This window comes from Somniosus microcephalus, chromosome 15 (genome assembly GCF_052327205.1).
Source record: "Somniosus microcephalus isolate GS21.2 chromosome 15, FLI_Smic_1.0, whole genome shotgun sequence".
Taxonomy (NCBI): domain Eukaryota; kingdom Metazoa; phylum Chordata; class Chondrichthyes; order Squaliformes; family Somniosidae; genus Somniosus; species Somniosus microcephalus.
In genome coordinates, this window is record NC_141001.1 from 28,603,643 (window position 1) to 28,629,232 (window position 25,590).

General features: G+C 47.4%; 1 protein-coding gene across 3 annotated transcripts in view; it reads left to right on the forward strand.

The window, feature by feature from the left end:
* The first annotated feature begins 3,639 nt into the window (after positions 1-3,639).
* The window catches only part of dgkza (diacylglycerol kinase, zeta a), a 516,902-nt gene continuing 494,951 nt past the window's right edge, over positions 3,640-25,590 (forward strand). Inside the window, exon 1 of one of the 3 annotated variants that reach the window (XM_086007591.1) lies at positions 3,640-4,995. In XM_086007591.1, coding sequence (XP_085863717.1) covers positions 4,817-4,995 — 179 coding nt within the window. In that variant the 5' untranslated portion in view covers positions 3,640-4,816. The remainder of the gene's footprint in view (positions 4,996-25,590) is intronic. The other 2 variants (XM_086007594.1, XM_086007592.1) reach the window with 2 other exon arrangements.

Sequence of the window (25,590 nt, forward strand, 5' to 3'; positions counted from 1 at the left end):
CCCCTAGCTGCACTTCTGTTCTGTAATATATAGTTTATTATACAACAGACGATATTGTGTTTATAGCTGCAAGTGACAGCAGTGAAATTATTCACAGGGGCATGGATCGAGCTCCTGTTTATTCTACATATCAGTTATTTTCAGTGGCAGCACTCATGCCTCAAGCCCCACTCTAGGATTTCAACACTTAATCTAGATAGATACTGAGGGAGCACTGCACTGTAGATGCTGTCTTTCAGGTGAAACGTGACTACCATTCATTGGTAGTAATGCGCATTAGGTCATCCTGAGAATGTGGAATACGCTATGTAATGCAAGTACTGTCTTTCTAATTGTTATGAATGGAATGGGGTTCCTGTTTATTCAGCAGGGTAAGAGTTATTCAAGTACATAAAAAATGTTATATTGAAGAAGCATGGGGGTGATTTTGCCAATGGGAAGCTTTTGGAGGTGGGACGCCCACTTGTCGGGTTTTAGTCCTGCCTCCAACAACTTCTGGCCAATCCACGCTATTTACCCTTGATTGACCATGTTAAGCCCGCCCAGTGGGCTTAGCAGGCCAATTAAGGGAAAGCCGGCTATAGAGAACATCAATGTATGATGTTTCATCTGTCAAAAATTTTTGACAGATGAATTGTCATCGCTTGACAGCTCTGTGAAGCTGTCAAACATTGACATTCTCTGTAGTTTGATGAAGTCTTGAATTCAAGACCTCATCAAACTTCTTTCTTTTACAGAAATGAGATGATAGTTGTATTTGAAAATGCAACGGCCACCTGTCATTCCCAAAGCAGAGGTCCGAGACTGCAGGAAGAAACAAAGGTAAGTACACTTTTAATAACACTTTGCACTTACCTCAGATACTCACCTCTTGCACCCATCACTTACCTTCACACCACACCTTTGCACCCTTCCGACCCCCACGGACCCCCTACTCGCCTCGCTGAGCTGGCGGGTTTCAGAGCCTTCAGGAAGCCCGCACTTGTGAGGGCAAAAAGGGGATAATCCTATTTTCTGCCAGTTAACTACTTGTTAACAGGCAGTTAATAGGCTTTAATCCCTTCCCGCCTCCAAGGAGATGGGACCCGGCGCGGGACGGCTACCCGCCTCCTGGGAAGATGGCATGGAGGCGAGTTAGGCACCTGTCCCCAAATTCTGCCATTTTCCCGGCAGTCCCGCCTCCCCAGGGCTGGCAAAATCGCCCCATAGACTCTAAAGCAACTTCCAAATCCAAAGTGGCCTAATTAGGATCTATCCAGATGAGAATGAATTGGTCCCAATTGATAGATTTGTTGGAGTCGCTAGAAATCAACAGGCTCTGAGACTTTTGTTGCAGCAAAGGCAAAACGCGTGTTACTTTATTCACTCTCCATGAGGACTGAGGGTCTCAGCCTCGTTGCAGGGCTATGACTTCATCGCGCTACCGACGCATGATGTCATCACGCTACCGACGCTCTTAAAGGGACCCTGTCCCGATAACCCTACCAAGTACGTACATATAACAACATTGGCTATACATAGTGAATTGTGTTTAGGTACATATAACCACATTGGCTATACATTGTGAATTGTGTTATTGTTCCTATGTGGTCTCCGCCACAGATTGAGCAGCATGTCTGATCCATACATCATCAGTGCACAATGTAAATCTCATACCAGGTGCTGTATGTTGTGTTCTGCTAGTTCCAGCATTGACAAATTGAAAACAAAATAATATCCTCTGTGATCATTTCTTTCTCTCACTGCCTTCACTCTTTCTCTGCCTCTTTCTATTCTTTCCTTGCTCCAGTCTTTTATGGTGTGTTGCAGTACTTCTTTCCCACTCCTTTTCTCAGCCCCAATTCCTTCTCCTTCTGTGTATCCCACTTCTAATAAACAGTGTTCAACATTGCTGGCAAATGAATTCTTCTTCTTCTTGGGCAGTCCCTCGGAACCGGAGCTCTGAGTAGAGCGCTTGTTTTGGCAAATGAATTAGCACTTCTACAGCTTGCAATGTTCAAAGATGTTTGGCCCAATTTGCACAAGAATGACATAGCCAAGGGGCAATCCCAGTCAGGCAGTTTTCATAACTTAGCCCCACCAAAATGTTCAAATTTTATATATATCTTGAAAAAAAGAACTTTTCACATCCTGAAGATGACTCAAAATTGTTTCTCAGCCAATGAATTACTTCTTGAAGTGTAGTCACTATATTGCAATGTAGGCAAACACAGCAGCCAATTTGTGCACAACAAGGTTCCACAAATAGCAATGGGATTCTCTTCTTCTTAGGCAGTTCCTCGGAACCGAGGATGACTTGCTTCCACACTAAAAATGAGTTCTCAGGTGACTGATGAGTCCAATGCGGGACCTACAGTCTCTGTCACAGGTGGGGCAGATGGTGGTTGAAGGGGCGGGTGGGTGGGGTGCTTGGGTTGAGGTGTGCTCCTTCCGCTGTTTGCGCTTGGCTACCGCTTGCTCCCGGCGAAGAGACTCGAGGTGTTCGGCGCCTTCCCGGATGCTTCTCTTCCACTTTGTGCGGTCTTGGGCCAGGGATTCCCAGGTGTTGGTGGGGATGTTGCACTTTTTCTAGGAGGCTTTGAGGGTGTCCTTGAGATTAATGACCAGATAATCTGTTGGTTGAAGGATAAATATTGGTCAGGACGCCAGGAAGAACTCCCCTCTCTTTTGGTATACCACTTAGCTGCAACTTAAGGAAACTTTAAATAAGGCTTAACAACTTAAATTAAAATTACATCGGCCGAGGAGATAATGCACTCCAGTCCCTGCGGCGCCCACCTGTCTCAGAAGGCCTCGAGCGTGCCGGCGGACACCGCGTGCTCCATCTCCAGGGCCACCCGGGCGCGAACATAGCCACGAAAGGGAGGCAGTCAATTGGGCTGGACGGCCCCCTCGGCTGCCCTCTGCCTGGACCTGTTAGGAAGAACTCCCCTGTTCTTATTTGAATAGTGCAGTTTAACATCTCATCTGAAAAATGGCACCTCCGGCAGTGCAGAACACCCTCCGTACTGCTTTCAAGTGTCAGCCTAAATGATGTGATCAAGTCCTGGCTTGAACCCACAACCTGCTGACTGAGAGATGAGAGGGATACTAACCAAGCCAAGCCGGCACTTGAAATAGCCTTTACATACTGAGCAAACAGGAACCGTTTCAACATTCTGCTGACTAATATCACTGCTGTAATTATTAGTAGCCAAGCCTGCATTAGCTGGGAAGCTGTATTGGGGTCGAGGCTGTCAATGAAACCTGGTACAGGTTATTGGAGCATTTGGAAGATGGGATGGATGATATTAAGAGTACATTTGTGATTTTTAATGTTTATTCTACAATTTTATCTTTAGGGAAATGTAGTGATGTAGGTGAGGAACTATCATTGCAACCTTATTCCACAGAAATTATTTTTGGTAGAATGTGATTGGCTGTTGATTGAATGGTGCAATCAGGAATTGTAGGACTGAAATAGTCCTGGGAGCTGGTTGGTTGAACAAGCGGGTTGAAGGGCAGCAAGTCTCTGGGAATCGAAGCTGTGGATGTGATTGGTTGAAAAGAAACGGTCCCTGATTGTGTGGCCTGATTAGTGGGACTTTGCAACATCAGGCAGACGTCAGGAACTGAGACTTTAATAACACAGAAGGGCACTCTATGTCTTCTGATATATTTATATGTCCGGGCAGGAGCTAAGCTCATGTTTGATCCATGGACTTTTTCTTTCGATACCCAGCCTCCTGTTCAGTAGTGAGCAGCAGGTGCAATGCTCCACTTAATAAAGAATTTCTGATCAGCAAGTGTGATGTGGAATTGCAAACCTACTTAAATATGTTGGAGCTGAAGCAGTGCTACGATCTGATCTGAGTAATGAATGTGCCCCCATGTGCTCATATGGAATTGCTAAATCCACAAACCGTTAACTCGGGGATTAATGCCTTCCTTACAATAGCAAACAACAGCAACTCCATATGAAGGTATTAGTTACTCATTCAGACCTCTACCTAAATTGACCTGTTTAAGAGTGGCATCCATCAAAGCAGGTCACACTTTAAACCTGAGCGAGTGATTGGCACTCCTAATGAGCCACACTTGGCAAGTCTCTAAGGTGCTTGCCGCCACCCTTTGCATCCTCGCAAATGTTGTGGAGCCTCCAGGCACTGAGGTGGTCGGACCGACAGCAGATGGCGGCAACGCGCTCCTTTCTCTCTCGCTGAAGTTTCATTCATTCTCCAGGAGGCAGATCAGCAGGCAACTATCAGGGTCCTGTCGCTCTTCTCACTACAGGCAATGAAACTTCCTGTTGTGAAGGTGCAGGCATCCGATTGGTATTGCGGGAGCTGTGGGCAGGGGCACTCAGCCCAGCCCATGAGCAGGGACAGGGACGGGGCTCGGGAGCGGCGGCTGCAAGCGGCGGGGGCTCAGCACCAAGTCCGGCTCCTGGCTCGCCACAACTCCAGCTGCAAGCCAGTCGCCTCCGCACGGAAAGCTTCAATATACATACACATGTAAAAAAAAGCAAATAGATGCAGTTACTTCCGGGTGCAAGTCCTGCTGGAGCCCAAATAGCAACTTGGGAGCGTTATTTGTATTTTTTTTTCAAATGATCTGCAAAACCCCGGCTCTTTATAACTGGCTCGGCAAACCCTGGCTTATGTTGTGTTTTGACTTCTTCATATCTGGAGACTCTGCTGGAAATCGGTGCTGTGAACTCGCCTGGTCTGTTTTGTGGAGGACCTGGATGAAGAGGTGACCGTGTTAATAAGTGCGGCAATTTGCAGCCAACGCACGCACACAAATATCTAGTAATAATATTAATAAGGACAAAGTGATGGACCAAGGGGGGGAAGAATTGCAACCAGAGCTGGAGGAATCCTCTGCGTCCGGATCGTCTTCCTCGGATCTGCCCACGTCCTGTGAGAATGACAAGAACCCGGTGTCTCCTCACCACCACCACCATCATCACCATCAAAACAAACCCTTCACCGGCCTAAAGTTTTTCGGGCGAAGGTGAGTGAGCAGTTCGCAGACTATAAACAGCTGGCGACAAAATGGTTACAAGTGAAAAGGATACATTGTTGGCAGGACGCGCTCCGGCTCCTTCCTGCCCTCCGCTCCCCCTCCTCAGCCGGGGTCACCGCCGGCTGCACTCGCTGTTGCTCTTCCCTTGTGGTGCTCACATCTCATCCAGTGACCGGGCGTCGAGAGCCAGCAAGGAGAACGGCCAAAAACCGATCACCCCCCCCCCCCTTAATTTTAATGTGTTTTATGTAAGAGAAAGAGGGTGAAGTGCAACTACACACACACATACTGTCTCTCACACACACACTCTTACACACTGGTGTGTGTATAATATAGAGATATATACACACACTCCTATACACAGGAGTGTGTGTTTATATACCACCACCTCCAAATTCCCCTCCAAGTCACACCATCCTGACTTAGAAGTATATCGCTGTTCCTTCATCGTCTGCTGGGTCAAAATCCTGGAACTCCGTTTCCCTAACAGCACTGTGGGAGTACCTTCACCACACGGACTGCAGCGGTTCAAGAAGGCAGTTCACTACCACCTTCTCAAGGGCAATTAGGGATGGTCAATAAATGCTGGCCTTGCCAGCGACACCCACATCCCATGAATGAATAAAAAAAACCCACACACATATACTCTCTCACTCAGACGCACACACTCGTTAAGTTAAGCCCAGTGAAGTTTGCTTGTTGTCATTTCCATTTAGTCTAGGTTTATTGATTTCCTGTAGTAAGTGAAAGTCCAGCAAAGTACGTCCAGAGTGGGGACACACTCGCATGAAACCATGTATAAATCCGCTCACTTTATATAAAATGCACTAAGTATCACTGACACTTAAAATCTGTATCTGCACGTATGTATACAGTGGGGTGAGCTGTGTCTTATCACAGAACACACACACACACACACACACACACACACACACACACACACACACACACACACACACACACACACACACACTCTCTCTCTCTTACTTTCCTGAATGGGGAGCAGTGGGTGCAGTGTGCATGTGCTGTTTGAAGCTAACCTTCCATGTTGTATGTAGGCAGTGTGTGAGGTGTTGTGTTGATGGCGGTGTTGATGTGTTGCAGAAAGGAAGCATAATAGATCTGCTGTTTAGGCACTTAAGGAACGAGGACCTGCTGTGTTTCATTGGGTGGTTATTTATACCCGTCACTGTCACCAGATACAGTAAGGCTTCTCTCCTGTTCCCATCACGTTCTGTTAATACTTACAGGCTACAAGCTAGCTACTAACTGGACGGGGTAAAGGGAACCATGGCGATAGAAGTATTCATCTGTATACGGGCCTGATATAACTGGCTGCTCGGAGGGGGAGGGAGGAAATCACCTTTTTGTAAAATTAGAACCAGATTGTGAAATACTGCCTCCATTTCCAGCTGTCTGGGAACCCATGGCTATTAGGATCCCAGAAGTGGGCCACAGAAGATGGGGTGGGCTGTGGCTTATCACTGAACATACACATACTTCCCTAAATGGGAGTTAGTGCAGTAGTGGGTTGAGCAGTCCTGTAACTTGGGCTCCGGATTACGCTCGGGCACCGGGACTGATGATACATTGTATCAGACCACTTCTGTTTTGTTCTAAACAGTGCAGAAGCAGTTGCTATTTGAAGGAAGCCGTGGTGAGTTGTGATGCTGGTCCCGGGACAGGGCTGTCCGCACGCCGGCCCCGGGACAGGGCTGTCCGCACGCCGGCCCCGGGACAGGGCTGTCCGCACGCCGGCCCCGGGACAGGGCTGTCCGCACGCCGGCCCCGGGACAGGGCTGTCCGCACGCCGGTCCCGGGACAGGACTTTAGATATTTAGGTTTTGTCCCTCTTGAGTGTGGCAACATTACTGCAGTAACAGAACCAGTGACTATAATTCATCTTTTCTGTTTTATCACCTAGGCAACTGCCTTTTGTATTGGATTGAGAGGGACTATGAAGTTCTGGGGTTATAATTAGTGGGATGCTAACATATCATTGAATGTGCTGCTGATCATACAATTAACTAGAAATTTATACTTTTAAAAAAACATGTAGGAAGAAACTGACTTGGTGTCTTGGGAAATTGAATGAATCATTTCAATTAATACTGAGTATTGGATTTTCCTGTTCAGTTGAATGTACTCTAGAGCGGTTCTCTGTTGCTTTACATCAAAGAAAGGTGTACTGAGTCCTTCCCCGCTCCTAATGTGCATTGGGAAGTAATTGGCAACACGGCCGCAATTGGCACAGGTGGCGAGTGAAGTATCTCACCGCTGGCGAAGTCTCTGAGCATTCGTCTGCCCTGAATTTGTTAGAGTAGCTGTAACCAAAGCATACACGTGCCTTGTGTGTGCAGTAAAAGTCATTTTGACCTAATGGCTTCTTGTTTAAAGCAAATAACTTGTTAATCTTTCCTGCTGAGATGCCACTGCTCCTTTTAGTTGTGCATGAAGTCATTTTGAGATGTTGCTGAGACGTGATTAAAGTGATCTATAAAAGCAAGTCTTTCTCCCTCGGGTGAACTGCTCTGTTGACTGATATCACAAGCTGAACACGTGATGTGAGAGAGGAGAGCAAGAATCAGCCCATGATGGGGAGTGGAACACACACTACAATGAATAGGGCTGCAACACTAGCCTTTAATGAGGGATTACTTACTGCTCAGAATTTTTAAACGGTTTGCTGTTGGTAATTTTAGGCCCGGGATTGTTTTCAGTGGAAGTGTCATGAGAGTAACAGCAACCGTGAACTAAAAATAGTCCAGTTAATGTTGCTACCAGGCATGTAATTGTCTTGGTTTTAGGTGGATAATATCCTGTGCTGTGTCGCGCCTCTAGATTGCCCCCACTCCCCGTCTTTAAACTGGAAGAATACCTGGTTAGGAACAAGTTATTATAAGGATAAATACAGATAGAGATGAGAAAAACTTAGTTGGAACATAAAGGTTCCTGAGCTGCTGGGATCTTGGAGATGCCATTGCTAATGAATGTGGCTGGCCAAGGATGTATGCTGCAGATGTAAAGTTAAATAGATAGCCTGGACCTGTTGCTTGATTTGCCTTTGTTTCGGTGGGAGAAAAATCCGTGAGAACCCCCAGAATCTTTCCTCAGCAGATTAAATGATCCCTGATCGACAGCACCTTCCAAGTCCACAACCTCCACCACCTAGAAGGACAATGGCAGCAAGAGCATGAGAACACCATCACCTCCAGGTGCCCTTCCAAGTCACACATGGACATATATCGCCGTTCCTTCATCGCCGCTGGGTCAAAATTCTGGAACTCCTGACCAATGTTTCCTTTAATTTATGTTTTGGGCAAGTTCCTTTAAATTTGCTGTGCGTCATCTCTTCCAGCGGCAGGAGCCAGTGAGTGGCCTGTGCAGGACCTCGTGATTGGTGTGTGGCCGAGCACCTTAGGGGGAACATTGCTTTTGACCTAACAGCACTGTGGGAACACCTTCATCACACGGACTGCAGCGGTTCAAGAAGGCTCACCACCACCTTCTAAAGAGCAACTAGGGATGGGCAATAAAGGCGGCTTTGCCAATGACACCCACATGCTCAGAATGAATATAAAAAAGATCAGATCATCCCTTGCCATGTGGCAATTATAAGCTAATGCCAGGATTTGGAATTGGTTTCAGAGGGGATATGTTTGGCAATATATTTACCAGATGGAGTATTATTCTCAGCACGAGGCAAAGTATTTGAATCTTGTTTGTGATGAGTTGATTTCACAGATTAGTTCAGTTTGTGCTGTTGCTAACTGGCAATGAATAACTGAATTTCCATTTGATCCCTAATAATGGGGTTGGTTTATGCGTGTGTGGAAAGAGAGAGCAAGTAAGAATTTCTGTTCAATATATTTCCAGATGTTTACAGTGGGATTGGTCAGAATTTAAGACCCTATTTCAGATCTCCAGATTGAAAGGTCCTCTTTCTCCATGTTGCAGCGGTCTTTCGAGTTCAGCCTCATTGTGCCTGAGCTTCATCTAGCTGGCACCTCCTGCAGAGAGCCCAGATCAAGCTGCTGTTGGGGGGAAGCTAAGGGACTGTGCACAATACCTCGGTGTGCAGTTTAATTCACCGGTGTTGGCTGCGGAAAGATTTTATTAATGAGACTCCTTTTTCAAAAAAAAACCCCAAAAAACAATTTGCAGTTGAATCTTTCTCACAGTAACTATGATATATTGCACTTTTCAGCTTTGAGATGACTGATCTTCTGAATGATTCTGAGGATGGTTGTGGTATAGAGTGACCTGCAGGGACTTTCCCTGATTTACATAGCTGCTAATCATGCAGTATCAGCACATACTGAGCAGAGTGAGAACCAACCACCAGATCATGTTTTGATGCTTTTAGTACTCTCTTTTTTGTTGTTCTTCTGCAGTACTGGGCATGCAGGCTTTGTTCTGTTTCCTTGTGGGTTCTCTGTGCGCTTCAAAGGCTGAGGAGGAAAGGTAGGCAGCCTATGAGGGATTGAGAATCTTTTTGATCTAAAGCACTCTACCCCATAAACGACGACAACTCACATTTATATAGCGTCTTTAACGTAGAAAAACGTCCCAGAGCGCTTCTAGGAGGTATAATGCAAAACAAAAAAATGGATGCCAAGCTAAAGAAGGAGAAATTAAGAGGGAGGGTGACCGAAAGTTTGGTCAAAGAGGTGGCTTTTAAGGACGGTCGTAAAGGAGGAGAGAATGTGGGAGCAGCAGGGTGGTTGAAGGAAGGAATTCCAGAGCGCGGGGCCAAGGTGGTTGTGTGGTAAACCACTGTTTGTATACTGTTTGCATTCCATTGTGTACATGCCTGGACATGCCTCGGCTGACTCCTCCCACAAGTCCTAGTATAAAGGTGGCTGCTCCCCAGCCCTTTGTATTTCTGGACCGGTCGACCACTCGAGGCAGACCTCCATTCTTTTGTTAATAAAAGCCTTTAGTTACTCTTCTAACTCTCAGTCTTTTATGAGTAATTGATAGCGCATCAATTTTATTAACAACATTTTTATAATGGAAAAGATCCTCACACCAGCATGCCTGGACTTAAATCATCGGGAGGCGGACTCATCCACCAAGTTTACTCACTGGCTTAAGTGTTTCGAAAAATTCCTGACCGCCTCCGAAGCAATCAAATCGGAAGAGGACAAACTGGATGTCCTGACCTCCAAAGTGAACCACCGAGTGTACTCGGTCATCCAAGACGCGACCTCATACGCGGATGCTATCAAGCTCCTCAAGGACCAGTACACGCGCCCAGTGAACAAAGTGTACGCCAGGCACCTTCTGGGGAGTCGTAAACAACAACCTGGGGAATCGACCGTGGAATATCTTCAGGCACTGTCCGTGCTTGGCCGGGCCTGTGGGTGTAAGGATGTAAAGGCCGCCGTGTACACAGAGGAACTTATCCGGGACGCTTTTGTAGCGGGCCACAGATCCAATTACACCCGACAGCGACTGTTGGAGCAGAGTGACCTCAACCTCAACAAGGCCTCTGAACTCGCACTATCATTGGATGCAGCCTACCAGGGCATGGATGCCTACTCCTCTGCACCGTGGACGCCGCGGGGAACGACAGCCTGGGACACGGTAGGACCGCCTCATAGCGCCGTGCCACCCCAGCCACACCCCAGCAACGGCCCAACTACCGCAGCAGTGTCCCAAGGCCAGACAGCAGTGCCCCAAGGCCAGAAATGCTACTTCTGTGGCCAGGCAAAACACCCCAGAGCGCGCTGCCCGGCGAAAAACGCGATCTGCTCGGGCTGCGGGAAGAAGGGACACTACGCTAGCGTCTGCAGGGCCAAAGCCACCCCGAACCCCAGCAGCGCCGCGTGTGGGCCATGCGGGCCGCCATCTTGGGCCTCCTCGGCCATGTGCGAATCACCGGTACAGCAGCCATTTTGGACGCCTCCAGCCACATGGGGATCATGGACGCCGCCATCTTGGACGACAGCTGGGACGCAGCAGGCCCCCAACACCGCCTCATCTGATACCCGCAGCGACACACCGACCCCTACGCTGGCATCCGTTACACTGGACCAAGCGAGACCGCACCAACTGGCCAGTTCCACAATGGACATTAAGGTAAATGGTCACGATACAATCTGCCTTTTTGACTCTGGGAGCACGGAGAGCTTCATCCACCCTGACACGGTGCGGCGTTGCTCTCTCCCAGTCCTGCCTGCGCACCAGCGGATTTCTATGGCCTCCGAGTCCCAGTCAGCGGACATTGGCGGCTACTGCGTGGTGACACTCATAGTAGACGGGACTGTGTACGATCATTTTAAACTTCTGGTCCTGCCCGACCTCTGCGCTGCCGTTCTACTGGGGTTAGATTTTCAGTGCCACCTTAAAAGTGTTACGATGGCGTACGGTGGACCCCTCCCCCCACTCACAGTCCGCAGCCAGCAGCTTCCAAATTGCCCGCCGCGCACCAGGTGCAACCTCTCCACACTCCGAGTCACCCCCCCCCCCCCCCCCCACTGTTTGCTAACCTCACCCCCGACTGTAAGCCCATCGCCACAAAGAGCAGACGATACAGCGCCGGGGACAGGGTTTTCATTAAAACCGAAGTGGAGCGGCTCCTGAAGGAAGGGATTATTGAGGGCAGCACCAGCCCCTGGCGAGCCCAGGTTGTGGTCGTTAAGACCGGCGAGAAGCAGCGCCTGGTCATCGACTACAGCCAGACAATAAATCGCTACACCCTACTGGACGCTTACCCACTCCCCCGCATAGCTGATATGGTCAATCAGATCGCGCAGTACCGCGTCTTCTCGACCATTGACCTGAAATCAGCATACCACCAGCTCCCTATCTGCCCTGAGGACCGCCAGTATACTGCCTTTGAGGCAAACGGCCGCCTCTATCACTTCCTTAGGGTTCCCTTTGGCGTCACCAACGGGGTCTCCGTCTTCCAAAGGGAGATGGACCGGACGGTAGATCAAAATGCGTTGCAGGCCACTTTCCCATACCTGGACAATGTGACCATCTGCGGCCGTGACTTGCAGGACCATGACGCAAACCTCGAAAAATTCCTCCGCACCGCCCAACTCCTGAACCTGACATATAACAAGGAGAAGTGCATATTCCGCACAAACCGCCTCGCCATCCTTGGCTGTGTTGTGGAACACGGAGTCATCGGTCCCGACCCCGACCGGATGCGTCCCCTTATGGAACTCCCACTGCCTCAAGGCCCTGAAGAGGTGCCTAGGGTTTTTCTCCTATTACGCCCAGTGGGTCCCCTACTATGTGGACAAGGCCCGTCCGCTGATCAAGTCCACCTCTTTTCCCTTGACGGCAGAGGCCCGCTTAGCCTTCCACCGTATCAAGGAGGACATCGCCAAAGCCACCATGCACGCAGTGGACGAATCCATCCCCTTCCAGGTGGAAAGCGACGCGTCCGACTTTGCCCTGGCCGCTACCCTCAATCAGGCGGGGAGACCAGTGGCCTTCTTTTCACGAACCCTCCAGGGCCCGGAGACCAGACACTCCGCTGTTGAGAAGGAGGCCCAGGCTATTGTGGAGGCTGTGCGTCATTGGAGGCACTACCTGGCCGGAAAACGATTTACCCTGCTCACTGACCAGCGTTCAGTCGCTTTCATGTTTAACAACAAGCAGAGGGGCAAAATCAAAAATGACAAGATCTTGAGGTGGAGAATCGAACTTTCCACCTACAATTACGAGATCTTGTACCGGCCCGGGAAGCTCAACGAACCCCCGGATGCTCTATCGCGTGGCACCTGCGCCAGCGCGCAGATCGATAGACTGCGGGCCCTCCACAATGACCTCTGCCACCCGGGGGTCACCAGGTTCTTCCACTTCGTCAAGGCCCGCAACCTACCTTACTCCATTGAGGAGGTCAGGACCATGACCGGGAACTGCCAAGTCTGCGCTGAGTGCAAACCGCACTTTTATAAACCAGACAGGGCCCACCTGATAAAAGCCACTCGCCCCTTCGAGCGCCTGAGCGTCGATTTTAAAGGGCCTCTCCCCTCCTCCGACCGCAACGTGTACTTCCTCAATATTATTGATGAGTACTCCCGTTTCCCGTTCGCCATCCCCTGCCCGGACATGACCAGTGCCACGGTCATTAAATGCCTAAATGACCTCTTCACCCTGTTCGGTTTCCCCAGCTATATCCATAGCGACCGGGGCTCATCGTTTATGAGCGACGAACTCCGTCAGTACCTGCTAACTAGGGGTATTGCCACAAGCAGGACCACTAGTTACAACCCCCGGGGGAACGGACAGGTGGAAAGAGAAAATGCGACAGTTTGGAAGGCCGCCCTGCTAGCCTTAAAGTCTAGGGGCCTTCCAACCTCCTGCTGGCAGGATGTGCTACCCGATGCGCTCCACTCTATTCGGTCACTGCTCTGCACTGCCACTAACGCCACCCCTCATGAGAAAATGTTTGTCTTCCCAAGGAAGTCCACATCGGGGACATCGCTACCGCCATGGCTGACGTCCCCAGGGCCGGTCCTACTGAGAAGACACGTGAGGACCCATAAAACGGACCCCCTGGTCGAGAGGGTCGACCTCCTCCACGCCAACCCCCAGTACGCTTACATTGCGTACCCGGACGGGCGGGAGGACACAGTCTCCATAAGAGACCTTGCACCCTCGGGGGCTGCAGTAACCCACTACCCACTACCACCCCCCCCCCCACGATCCGATATCCAGCCCCAGCAGACGGCAGGCCTGGGTCCCGCGACCCGCTCAACATCTACGAGGACGACACGCCAGCGCCACAGCCTACGCGGGACTTGATGCCGGAAGCTTCACTACCCCCGCCGTCGCCACGCCGATCACAGCGGCAGACAAGACCTCCGGAGAGACTCCAATACACTAACTTTTAATACACTTCACCCCGCCGGACTCAATTTTAAACAAGGGGTGAATGTGGTAAACCACTGTTTGTATACTGTTTGCATTCCATTGTGTACATGCCTGGACATGCCTCGGCTGACTCCTCCCACAAGTCCTAGTATAAAGGTGGCTGCTCCCCAGCCCTTTGTATTTCTGGACCGGTCGACCACTCGAGGCAGACCTCCATTCTTTTGTTAATAAAAGCCTTTAGTTACTCTTCTAACTCAGTCTTTTATGAGTAATTGATAGCGCATCAGGTTGTAAGCACGGCTGGCAATGGTGGAGCGCAGGGAGGAATGGAGGTACAAGAGACTGGTGTCAGAGAAATGGAGAGTGAGGTGGTTGTAGGAATGGTGGAGGTTAGAGGTAAGGAGGGGTGTGAAGCCATCAAAGGATTTATACTCGATGGTAAGAAATTTAAATTTGAGGTGTAGGGGGTGTAGGGGACCAGAAGCCAATATAGGGCAGAGATGGGTAAACAGGACTTGGTGCAGGATATGGGCAGCAGAGTTTTGGATGAGTTGAAGTTTAGAGAGAGTGGAAACTGGGAGGCTGGCCAGGGGAGGAGCGGAATGGTCGAGTCTGGAGGTGACAAAGGTATGGGTGAGGGTTTCAGCAACAGATGGGCTGAGATCCGTATGAAGACCGGTGATGTTCCAGTGGTGGTCTTTGACATAGAAGGGATATGGGGTCGGAAGCTCAGCTCGGGGTCAAATAGGACGCTGAGGATACGAACAGTCGGGTTCAACTTGAAACAGTGGCCAGGGAGGGGTTAAAATCAGTGGCACAGGTACAAAGTTTGTGGCAGGGGCTGAAGACAATTACTTTGCTCTTCCCCGATGTTTAACTGAAGAAAATAGCAGCTCATCCAAGATTGGATGTCGGACATGCAGTCTGACAACACAGAGGTAGTGGACGAGTCGAGAGGTGTTGGAGAGGTGTCTGGAAATTATGTTGCCAAGGGGAAGCTTGTAGAGAGAGGAGGGAGCCAATGATAGACCCTTGGAGGGACTCCATAGGTAATGGTATGGGGGTGGGAAGAGAAGCCATTGGTAGAGATGCTCTGGCTAGGATTGGATAGGTAAGAGTGGAACCAAGTGAGGCAGCTCCACTGAGTTGGATGGTGTGGTTGACCATGTCAAGGGATGCAGAGAGGGCGAGGAAGGATAATGTATCACCGTTGCAATCAAAGACAGTTACTTTGGTTAGGACCATTTTAATGTTGTGGAAGGGATGGAAACCTGATTGAGACATTCAAACATGGATTTGCAGGAGAGATGGGTACAGATTTGGGAGACTACCACACATTCAAGGACACCAAAGGGAGATTGGAGATGGGCGCCAGTTTGCAAGGACAGAGGGGTTGAGGGTGGGGTTTTTGAGGAGCGGAGTGATGATGTCAGTTTTGAAAGGGAGGGGGGACAAATGGAGAAATAAACATTTACAATGTCAGCTAGCATGGGGGCCAGGAAGGGAAGTTTGATGGTTAGCAGTTTAGTGGGAATAGGGTCAGGAGTGGGTCTCGTGGACGATACACATTCCATTGAGAAATAAAAACTCTACCGGAAAAGTGATCCATCTGTGGCTAACTAAAGAGGTTAAGGATAGTATTCGATTAAAAGAAGAGGCTTTTAATGTTGTGTGTTGTGAAGAATAGTAGTAAGCCTGACGATTGGGAGAGTTTCAGAAACCAGCAAAGGATAACCAAAAATTGATGAGGGAGAAAATAGAATGAGAGTAAATTAGCAAAAATATAAAAACAGATTATAAGAGCTTCTACAAGTATGTAAAAAAGAAGAGAGTAGCAAAAGTAAATGCTGATCCCCTAGAGGCTGAGACGGGAGAAATTATAATGGGGATAAAGGAAATGGCAGAGATGTTAAACAGATATTTTGTATCTGTCTTCACAGTAGAAGACACAAAAAGCATCCCAAAATAATGGGGAACCAAGGGGCTAATGAGGGTGAGGAACTTAAAGTAATTAATAGCAGTAGAGAAAAAGGACTAGAGAAACTAATGGGACTAAAAGCCAACAAATCCCCTGGACCTGGTGGCCTACATCCTAGGTTTCTGAAAGAGGTGGCTGAAGAGATAGTGGATGCATTGGTTGTGATCTTCCAAAATTTCCTAGATTCTAGAACGGTCCCAGCAGATTGGAAGGTAGTAAATGTAACCCCGCTATTCAAGAAAGGAGGGAGAGAGAAAACAGGGAACTACAGGTCAGTTAGCCTAACGTCAGTCATTGGGAAAATGCTGGAATCCATTATAAAGGAAGTGGTAATAGGGCACTTAGAAAATCATATGATTGGGCAGAGTCAGCATGGTTTTATGAAAAGGAAATCATGTTTGACAAATTTATTCGAGTTTTTTGAGGCTGTAACTAGCAGGGTAGATAACGGGGTAATATATTTGGATTTCCAAAAGGCATTTGATAAGGTGCCACATAAAAGGTTGTTACACAAGATAAGGGCTCACGAGGTTGGGACACTATATTAGCATAGATAGAGGATTGGTTAACGGACAGAAAACAGAGACTAGAGCTAAATGGGTCATTTTCAGGTTGGCGGGCTGTAACTAGTGGGGTGCCGCAAGGATCAGTGCTGGGGCCTCAGCTATTTACAATCTATATCAATGACTTAGATGAAGGGACTGAGTGTAATGTATTCAAGTTTGCTGGTGATGCAAAGCTAGGTGGGACAGTAAGCTATGAGGAGGATACAAAGAGTCTGTGCAGGGATAGATGCAGGTAATAACAACAGAAAATGCTGGAAAAACTCAGCAGGCCAGGCAACATCTGTGGAGAGAAATTAGAGTCAACGTTTTGGGCCAAAACCCTTTATGAAGTCTTGATAAAGGGTTTTGGCCCAAAACGTTGACTCTAATTTCTCTCCACGGATGTTGCCTGGCCTGCTGAGTTTTTCCAGCATTTTCTGTTGTTATTTTGGATTTCCAGCATCTGCAGTATTTTGCTATCGTAATAGATGCAGGTAAAATGAATGGGCAATAAGGTGACAGATGGAATATAAGGTGGGGAAATGTGAGATTATTAACTTTGGTAGGAAGATTAGAAAAATAGAATATTTTTTAAATGGTGAGAAACTTTTAACTGATGTTTAGGGAAATCTGGGTGTCCTCGAACAAGAAACACAGAAAGCGAGCATGCAGGGTACGGCAAGCAATTGGGAAGACAAATGGAATGTTGGCCTTCATTGCAAGGGGGTTGGAGTATAAGAGTAAGGAAGACTTGCTACAATTGTACAGGGCCTTGGTGAGACCACACCTGGAGTACTGTGCACAGTTTTGATCTCTTTATCTAAGGAAGGATATACTTGCCTTGGAGGCGGTGCAACAAAGGTTCACTAGATTGATTCCTTGATGAGAGATTGTGTTGAATGGGCCTGTACTCTCTGAAGTTTAGAAGAATGACTGAAGTTTAGAAGAATGAGAGGTGATCTCATTGAAAATATAAGATTGTGAGGGGGCGTGACACGGTAGATGCTAAGAGGTTGTTTCCCCTGGCTGGAGAGTCTAAAACTAGTAGACATAGTCTCAGGTTAAGGGGTCGGCCATTTCATTGAGATGAGGAGGAATTTCTTCACTCAGGGTTGTGAATCTTTGGAATTCTCTATCACTATCAGGGCTGTGGATGCTCAGTCGTTGAGTATATTCAAGACTGAGATAGATAGATTTTTGAACTCTAGGGGAATCGAGGGATATGGGGAGTGGGCGGGAAATTGGAGTTGAGGTCGAAGATCAGCCACAATCTTCTTGAATGGCAGAGCAGGCTCGTGGGGCCATGGCATACTCCTGCTCCTAATTCTCATGTTCTTCTGAACTTAGAGAGGGTATAGTGGAAAATAGGAGAGAAACTAGAGGGGTTGAGGACTAGGGCAGTGGGGAACCTGGGGGTGTTTGGTATGATGGGGAAGGTGCGGAAAGCAATTGAGGCATATGAACAGATGGTTTTTATCTTGGTGAGAAAGAACTCCATGAGCTACTTGTTCTTTTGTTGGAGGGGATGGTGAAAGGGTCGGGGCAGAAGGGTTTAAGTAGATGGTTGGAGAATGCTAGAGTCCTGATCAGTTCTCAATTTTTCAATCATCCTGGGAGGTAATGCTGATCCCAGCTTAACTGCTACAGGGCACCATCTATTTTTAGCCAGCGTCAAGTCCCATGGTGACACTCCACCTGATATTTCCCTTCTCCTGAATGGGAGATGCCCAAGCCTCCATGTAACACCTTCTCTCACAGCATGCCTGAGATCAAAGACTCTTGAAGGTGGCACTTGAACCAGTGATTTGGAGGACCACTAAGAGATATGGGAGAGTAGCCCAGGTTCAGCCTCGAAGTTTTTTGTTGTTGTTGCTGTTGTCATCTCTCTCCTTCCTCTCGGGGTAGTGCCTGGCATTCCTGAGCCGAACTGATAATTTAGAAATTTGTGTGGGACTTGAGCTGGCACTGGGGCAGTTTTTCCCCCTTAAATTAGATTTAAGACCTGAATTTGGATCGGACTTCACACTAATTCCAGACATGTCATGAGAGCTGATGTCGACACTGAGTGCAATTTAGATCTCCGTCGGAGTCTTGTTGCTGACTGCATTTAAATCTGTTTGTTGCAAACTATTGGGGAGAGGGAGGGTAATAGTGCATTGATAGCCTTATGTTAAGGGTATTAACAGAGAATACTGTAGCTCTCAGTCTTCTGATTGAGGTGCGAGTGGGTGTGTTTGTTGGGAGGTAGTAAGCGAGATGGGCCTACAATTGACAACATTACTCTTGGGCAGAGGAATTGTAACAGATATAGGGGATATTTGATGATGCGCTGCAGATTGGGAAACTTTGCATGAATGAGATGGTCTGAAGATGTCATTGCTGACATGGGTGAGCTGTGCAGGTCCTGCTGACATGGGTGAGCTGTGCAGGTCCTGCTGACATGGGTGAGCTGTGCAGGTCCTGCTGACATGGGTGAGCTGTGCAGGTCCTGCTGACATGGGTGAGCTGTGCAGGTCCTGCTGACATGGGTGAGCTGTGAAGGTCCTGCTCAGAAGGGTGATCAGCTCCTGTGTTCAGCAGCTTACCGTCTGCTATTAAAAGTCCTGTGTGTAGCACGCACTTCCGTAAGTGTCATCCATAGATATGGGAGCTGTTACCCACATCCTATCCTGCACCAAGTCCCACTCGCCCATTGCCCCTCTCCTCGCTGATGCATTTGTCTCTTGTTCTCCCAGCCTAAAATTAAGAATTCTTATTGTGTTTAAACCCCATCCTTTCTCTAACGTTCTCCAGCTCTACAACCTCCCCCCTGCCTGGGTCGCACTCTTTGGAATTCTCTCTAAATCCCTCCCTCTCTCCACCTTCCTTTTAGAACCCACCTCTTTGACCAAGTCTTTGGCCACCTCCTTAATTTTTTTCTCCTTGTGTCATTTTGATGCACTTTGGGGCACTTTTCTATATTAAAGGTGCTATATAAATGCAAGTTATAGAATGGTACAGTACAGGAGGAGGCCATTTGACCCATCTGCCAGTGCCGACTCTGAAAGAGCTGCCCAATTAGTCCCACTCTACTGCTCTTTCCTCATAGCCCTGCAAATGTTTCCTTTTCCAGTGTATATATCAATTCAATTTTGAAAATTACCATTGACTGCTTCCAGCACCCTTTCAGGCCGTGCATTCCATATCATCATAATACGCTGCATTTTTTTAAAAAAACTTCTCCTCTCCCGCTTGACCTTTTTGACAATTATCGTTGTCATTGTTGTTCCTTTTTTCTGTTCCTTCCCTGAAGGTGTTGGCTTTATGTTGGGTTTGGTTCCATGGACCCTGACTTCTCTTCCCAGTACCTCACCCAAGTGGTCATTTGTTGTGCGAGTGTTGACTGAATGTCGGCAGGATATCTGACCGTGAAAGGCAATCCTGTTTCCCCCCCCCCCCAATGCCCACGCAAGTGCACTTTCCAGCAGTAGGAGGAACCCTGGCTGATTCTCTCTCTCACCCCAATATCCTGCATCATTAAGGCCAATTGATAATCAAATATTAAACTGGATGACATTGTTGACTCTGTGCAATTTGCCAGTTGATTTTTATTGGCTCACTATGACATAACGGGTACCTTGAGATCAGTTTCGCACTGTCCACAATACTGGGTTGGTTGAAAGCTGTTTACTACAGAAGGCTGGCGCTGTGTATAGCACCCCAACTGTTGCTCCAATTAGATCAATTAGCGGAGAACAGAGCAAGAAATTGAGCCTTCCTGTAGTGTATGGCTCAGTTCTAGCCTCTCGCATCTTTATAGGCGTTTATATATTAATAGTGTGTTGCGGGCACCAGATATAGGGTTCCCTGACTGATGGAACATTATTGGTACAATGGAACCAAGCTCTGTCAATATAAAATGTCTTCTTTCTTCACGTGAATGCTTTCACATACTGGACAGTTTTGTAATTCATCTTGAAAACTGCATTGATGGGGAATTAGTGTTAAAAATAGTAGACAGGTAAACAAGCATGTATCTGAATGACCTATCACAATGCCTGTTTAAATTTCTATTGGCGTCCAGGGTGTTAGAAGATGCATTTCATCTGTGCCCATAACATAACGAGCTTTATCATTAACTGCGCTTAGGGATGCCAATTTTAAAATGTGATTTTATGTACAGTGCCAATGAGTTAAAGTTATAGTAATTTAGTGTGACAGAACTGTGTACAGGAAACTTTTTTTTTATCCGGCACCGACGGGACCGACGTGGTGCCGGTTCATCAAAAATTCCAGATAACCGAAAGCTATAGTAAAAGATACGGAGAGCTGACAGCTCCGTATAAAGCAACAAACCCTGTTGCAGTGCAGAACAATGGCCACAAGTTCCAAGCATCTCTGTAGCTTAGCAACAGCTGCAGCCACACCCTTGCACAGCAACAGATGGAGGAAAGCAAGTAGAATATGAAGTAAAACTTACCTGAACCTACTCCTGAATTTTGCTGGTTAACCGAGATTTCCGGTTATTTAGGTGCCGGTAAATCAAAAGTTTCCTGTACAATTTCCAGAGCATTGCCAGAGATGGTGGAGAGGCTTTGAGGGAGTCAGGAAAAACAAAAATAGACTCGGATTTATACAGCGCTTTTCACAACCTCACATCATCCCAAAGTGCTTTCCAGCCAATGAAGTACCTTTGAAGTATAGTCATTGTTGTAATGTAGGAAAAGCGGCAGCCAATTTGCGCACAACAAGGACCCACAAGTAACAATTGGATAATGACCAGAGTACCTGTTTTGGTGATGTTGGTTGACTGATAAATATTAGCAAGGACACCGGGGGAAATTCCGTTGCTCTTCTTCGAATAGTGCCCTGGGATCTTATATGTCCACCTGAGACGGATGTTGGGGTCTTGGTTTAACGTCTCATCCAAAAGTCGATTGGAGAATCTGCCTGTGGAGGCACTAGCAGAAATAGATGGCTGCTGATCATAGAATGCTCCAGCACAGAAACAGGCCATTCAGCCCATTAAGGCTGTGCTGGTGTTCCTCTCCCATCTGGGGATGGAGTTGGTATGTTATTTCATTAATGTAATACTGACTTTAGAGCTGGCTGATCCAGTCTGCACTGGCTGTGCTCTAAACATGTTTGGATTTTTGTTTTTAAAGGGATTTTGTCATCAGGACATTCCTGAAATCTCAGTTTGTAAATGTGGGCGGCTGAAGCACAGGCTTGAGTTTCCAAATATTTTTGATGGAAGCATTTCCCTCCAAGGAATAATCTTACAAAGCTTTTGACTGATTTAACATCCCTCTGGAAAAAAAATTATATAAGTGCTGATAGATTTAGAGACCTCTTAAGATTTACAAAGTTGTTTTTCTGCACACTGGTAAACCCCATGTCACATGATTGTGTGGGGGCCGGGGGCATTGGCAGGGGCAAGAGACTAGGGCAACTGCTCACTGGACGTTATCAGCTTTGCCCCGACACTGGCTGGGAATGTGTTGTCTTGTGATTCTTCTCTTCTCTTTGGAAAAAGTGCAGCCCGTGTTCAGTATTGCAACCCGCTGGCAGGGCAAGCTGAGCATAGCTTACAATGTTTTCAGTGATTCCAGCGCCTCCTATTCAAATTATTAAATTGTAACCTTTAAAGAGCCATATCTTCTCCAGGGATTATCAGTCTGCACATTTTTAAAAAAAGAAAGTAAATCAGTGTTACAGATGGGTGTGAAGTATAGTCATATTTTACAGTTCTACCTCCTCCATTGTAACTGAGTTACTGTACAAGTAAGAATTACTGTATGCAAGCTACTGTACATCTGAGTTATAGTACCTGTTCATGTGAGTTGTTGCACTTGGACATGGAGAAGAGTTTAGTATACACACTCGTGTAAGAGTTACTATACTTGCTCACTGTACTTGTAGAGTTACTGTACACACATCTGTATGAGATACTATAGCTGCTTACTCATGGGTTCTGTACCTGCTCACGTGAGTTAACTTGCAAGTTAGTGTATTTGCGTTGTACACACTTGTGTAATAGTTATTGCACCTGCTTGTGTGAATTAATATACACACTTCTACCTACTTATGTGTGAGTAGAAATAAATGCCCCTGTTTGGGGCTAAGCGTAGGGAGAACTCCTCTTCTGTGCACGTCATATCCTCCCTCAACTTACCCGGTCTCTCCCCTCTCTCCCCCCCCCCCCCCCCCCCCCCCCCAGTGGAACACTTTTCTCAAAGATGGTCGACACAGCACCATACAAATGCATTCATATCAGCTGTTCAGACAATTTTTGCATTGCTCCTTCCTCCAGCACTCCGATTTTTAAATATCAAGTTTTCCTCCTGACTTCAGTCCAGCCTCCTACTGCTGATTTTTAAACCAGAGAAAGCCCAGCAAGATATAAAAACGGAGAGAAGGCCGTGGGAGCCAAGGCTGCAGTTGGGAGACGGAGTAGCCATTTAAATATCACCGAGCTGGAGAAGCAGAGCAGTAGCTGATAAAAGTGTGCTGGTTGAAATGAGAAAGAAGAGAGAGAAAATGTCAGCTGGCATCACAAATACGTGAATAGAACATTTCTGTGGCTAGAACCTTTGCAATGTTGGCCATCTTGTACAAGGATTTGAGACTGTCAGCCTTGGCCTCAGTGTTAGATTTTTTGCCTCTGAGTCAGGAGGTACTTGAGCACATAATCTAGGCTGAAACATCAGTGCAGTACTGAGGAAGTGTTGTACTATCGGAGGTGCCGTCTTTTAGATGGGATTTTAAACTGAGGTGCCTCTTAGGTGGACGCAAATGATTCCATGGCACTATTAGAAGAGCAGGGGAGTTCTCCCCAGTGTTCTGGCCAATATTTATCCTTCGATCATCAACACTTAAACCAGATTAACTAGTCATTTTTCTCATCTGTTTGTAGGATCTTAGTGCGGGCAAATTAGCTACTGCAATGACTACACTTCAAAAGTACTTCATTGGCTGTGAGGTGCTTTGGGTTATCCTGAGGGCAAATATAAATGCAAGTTTATTCTCCTCATGGATTTTTGTGTTGAGTTGTGAAAGCTTGTTTTGTACACTGATCCCCTTGTATATGATTTACAAATGGTATTTGGGCTAGCTGCAGAAATTCTTGCCGTACCCATTTCCTTCACCAAATGACACGTGTGGTCGGATGTTTAAGTCGGTGAGGTGAGGCTGGCTCCAGAGTGGTGGTGTTTAAGGAATTGGCTGCGCACCCACTATTTCCCCCGTGAGTTACCCATTGGTAGGTTGGCATGATTTAGGAGGTGCCAACTGAAGACCAGTAGTTTTTATGTTGCAGGTGTTTGTGTACAGGGTCTGTTCTCTCGACAAGTGCTTGACTGTTTTGATTGTATTACTGATCAATTGTTTCGTACTGTGGGGGATGGGCAAGGTCCTACCACAGGAAGTCTGGTAGTGAAGCAGCTTATTGGTGCAGTGACGCGCTGCTCCACGAGTGCTAGGATGTGGGTTCACCCACCCACGTGCCTCTCCTGACACTGAGTTTCTGACCTCAAACTGGGAGAGGCTGACGACCGGGTCCCAAAGGGTGGGAAGAGAATCCTTCAGCGCTCTTGGGCTTCTCCAAATAGCTGGATGGAGAGCAGTGCTGGCGGAAGCCTAAGGACAGGTTGACAGCCTACCCTCTCAGCTTATAGAATGGTGCCCTAAAAAGGAATTTGAAAGCTTAAAAAAAAGAATCAAGGTGTTGATGATGGTGATGATTAAAAAAAATAAAAAAAAATTGGTTGCCTACTTTCCAAACCATTTCACCTCGGCAGCATTGTAGCTGGAAGCAATATGTTTGGCCAAAATCTGGCTATCTGCGGGGCTGATTGGCACCATGAAGTACTCAAAGAAAGCACAACACAGGAGAATGTCAAAATGTCTTCACCTTCCCTCAGCTGTGGTACTCCTTAGCACTCTCCAATATTTTTGCTGCGCTCAGTTCACTTGATGGTTATTCAGTCACTCCCCAGCAGTCAAGTCATTTCCACAGTGTGGGCTGACTGAACTGGATAGAAAGGGCTTGCCATCAAAGAACAGTATGGACTGAGTTTATATAGACTAAGAATACTGTTTATTGTGGTAGAGAAGTTGGGGCCAAGGTATCAAAGCTACGGCCTGTGGACCATATCTAGCCCTCGAGTCCTGGCAACTTGGTCTGACTTATGGATCTCTATTTTTTGCTAGGCCTGGAGGTTTGGAAAGAGCTGTTTGCAGTGCAATAACCTCGATGTTGGATAAGTCCTAAATCTGAGTGCCAAGATCTATCAGTAAATGTAGCTTAAGATATAGGCAGAGTAACTGGAACTGTTGCGAATTTGGGTCTGTCACAGGAAACCACTCTGGTTCGGTGGTGCCTGTCACCACTTCACGCAGTCTGCTTGCTTGCTTTTTCACAGAAGCTGACTCCCACCGTCCTGTATGTGGTAGTGGGACCTGGGAGCGTAGCAGCGAAAGTCCCTTGTGATCTGGACTGGATTTCCATGTCTTGAACACCTGTCCTCTTTTAATGTTTCTTCAACTGTACTTCCCAAACCTGCAATCTCTACCACCTAGCAGGTGCATGGGAACACCATCACCTCCAATTCACACATCACCCTGACTTGGACATATATCGCCATTCCTTCATTGTCGCTGCGTGAAAATCCTGGTGCTACCTCCCTAACAGTACTGTGGGAGTGCCTTCACCACACAGACCACAGCGGTTCAAGAAGGCTCACCACTACCACCTTGGGGGCAACGAGGGATGGGTAATAAATGCTGGCTTTGCCAGGTGCGCCCATATCCCAAGAATGAATTTTTAAAAATCTCTCCGAGAACAGACTCACTTGATGCTAGGTGAGGCGTCGTTTGGTTCGGTTTCTAAGTTGCTTTATTTTCACAGTAAGCAAACCCAACTGAGTGTGATGGTCACTTGGTAAAATCAGTTCAACTTCTATTTGCGTACTGTTACAAAAATTAAGAACGTGTGTGTGCACGAGGCCCCTTTGGTGGGCCCTTTACTTGACGTTAAAAGCTAAGACTCTTCCCTGATCAGGGCAGGAGTTCTCCTCTTACAGTCTGCTGCTGCCTATGGACGGCCAACCTGGCATTGGGCTGTCCATCTGGCAAATCGTCTGCTCAAAACGCATTAACCACTTGGGTCCAAGTCATTTTTTTCGTGGAAACATGGATGAAGAATTCTGAACCATGATCGGAATATTCATTTAAACTCTGTGTGGC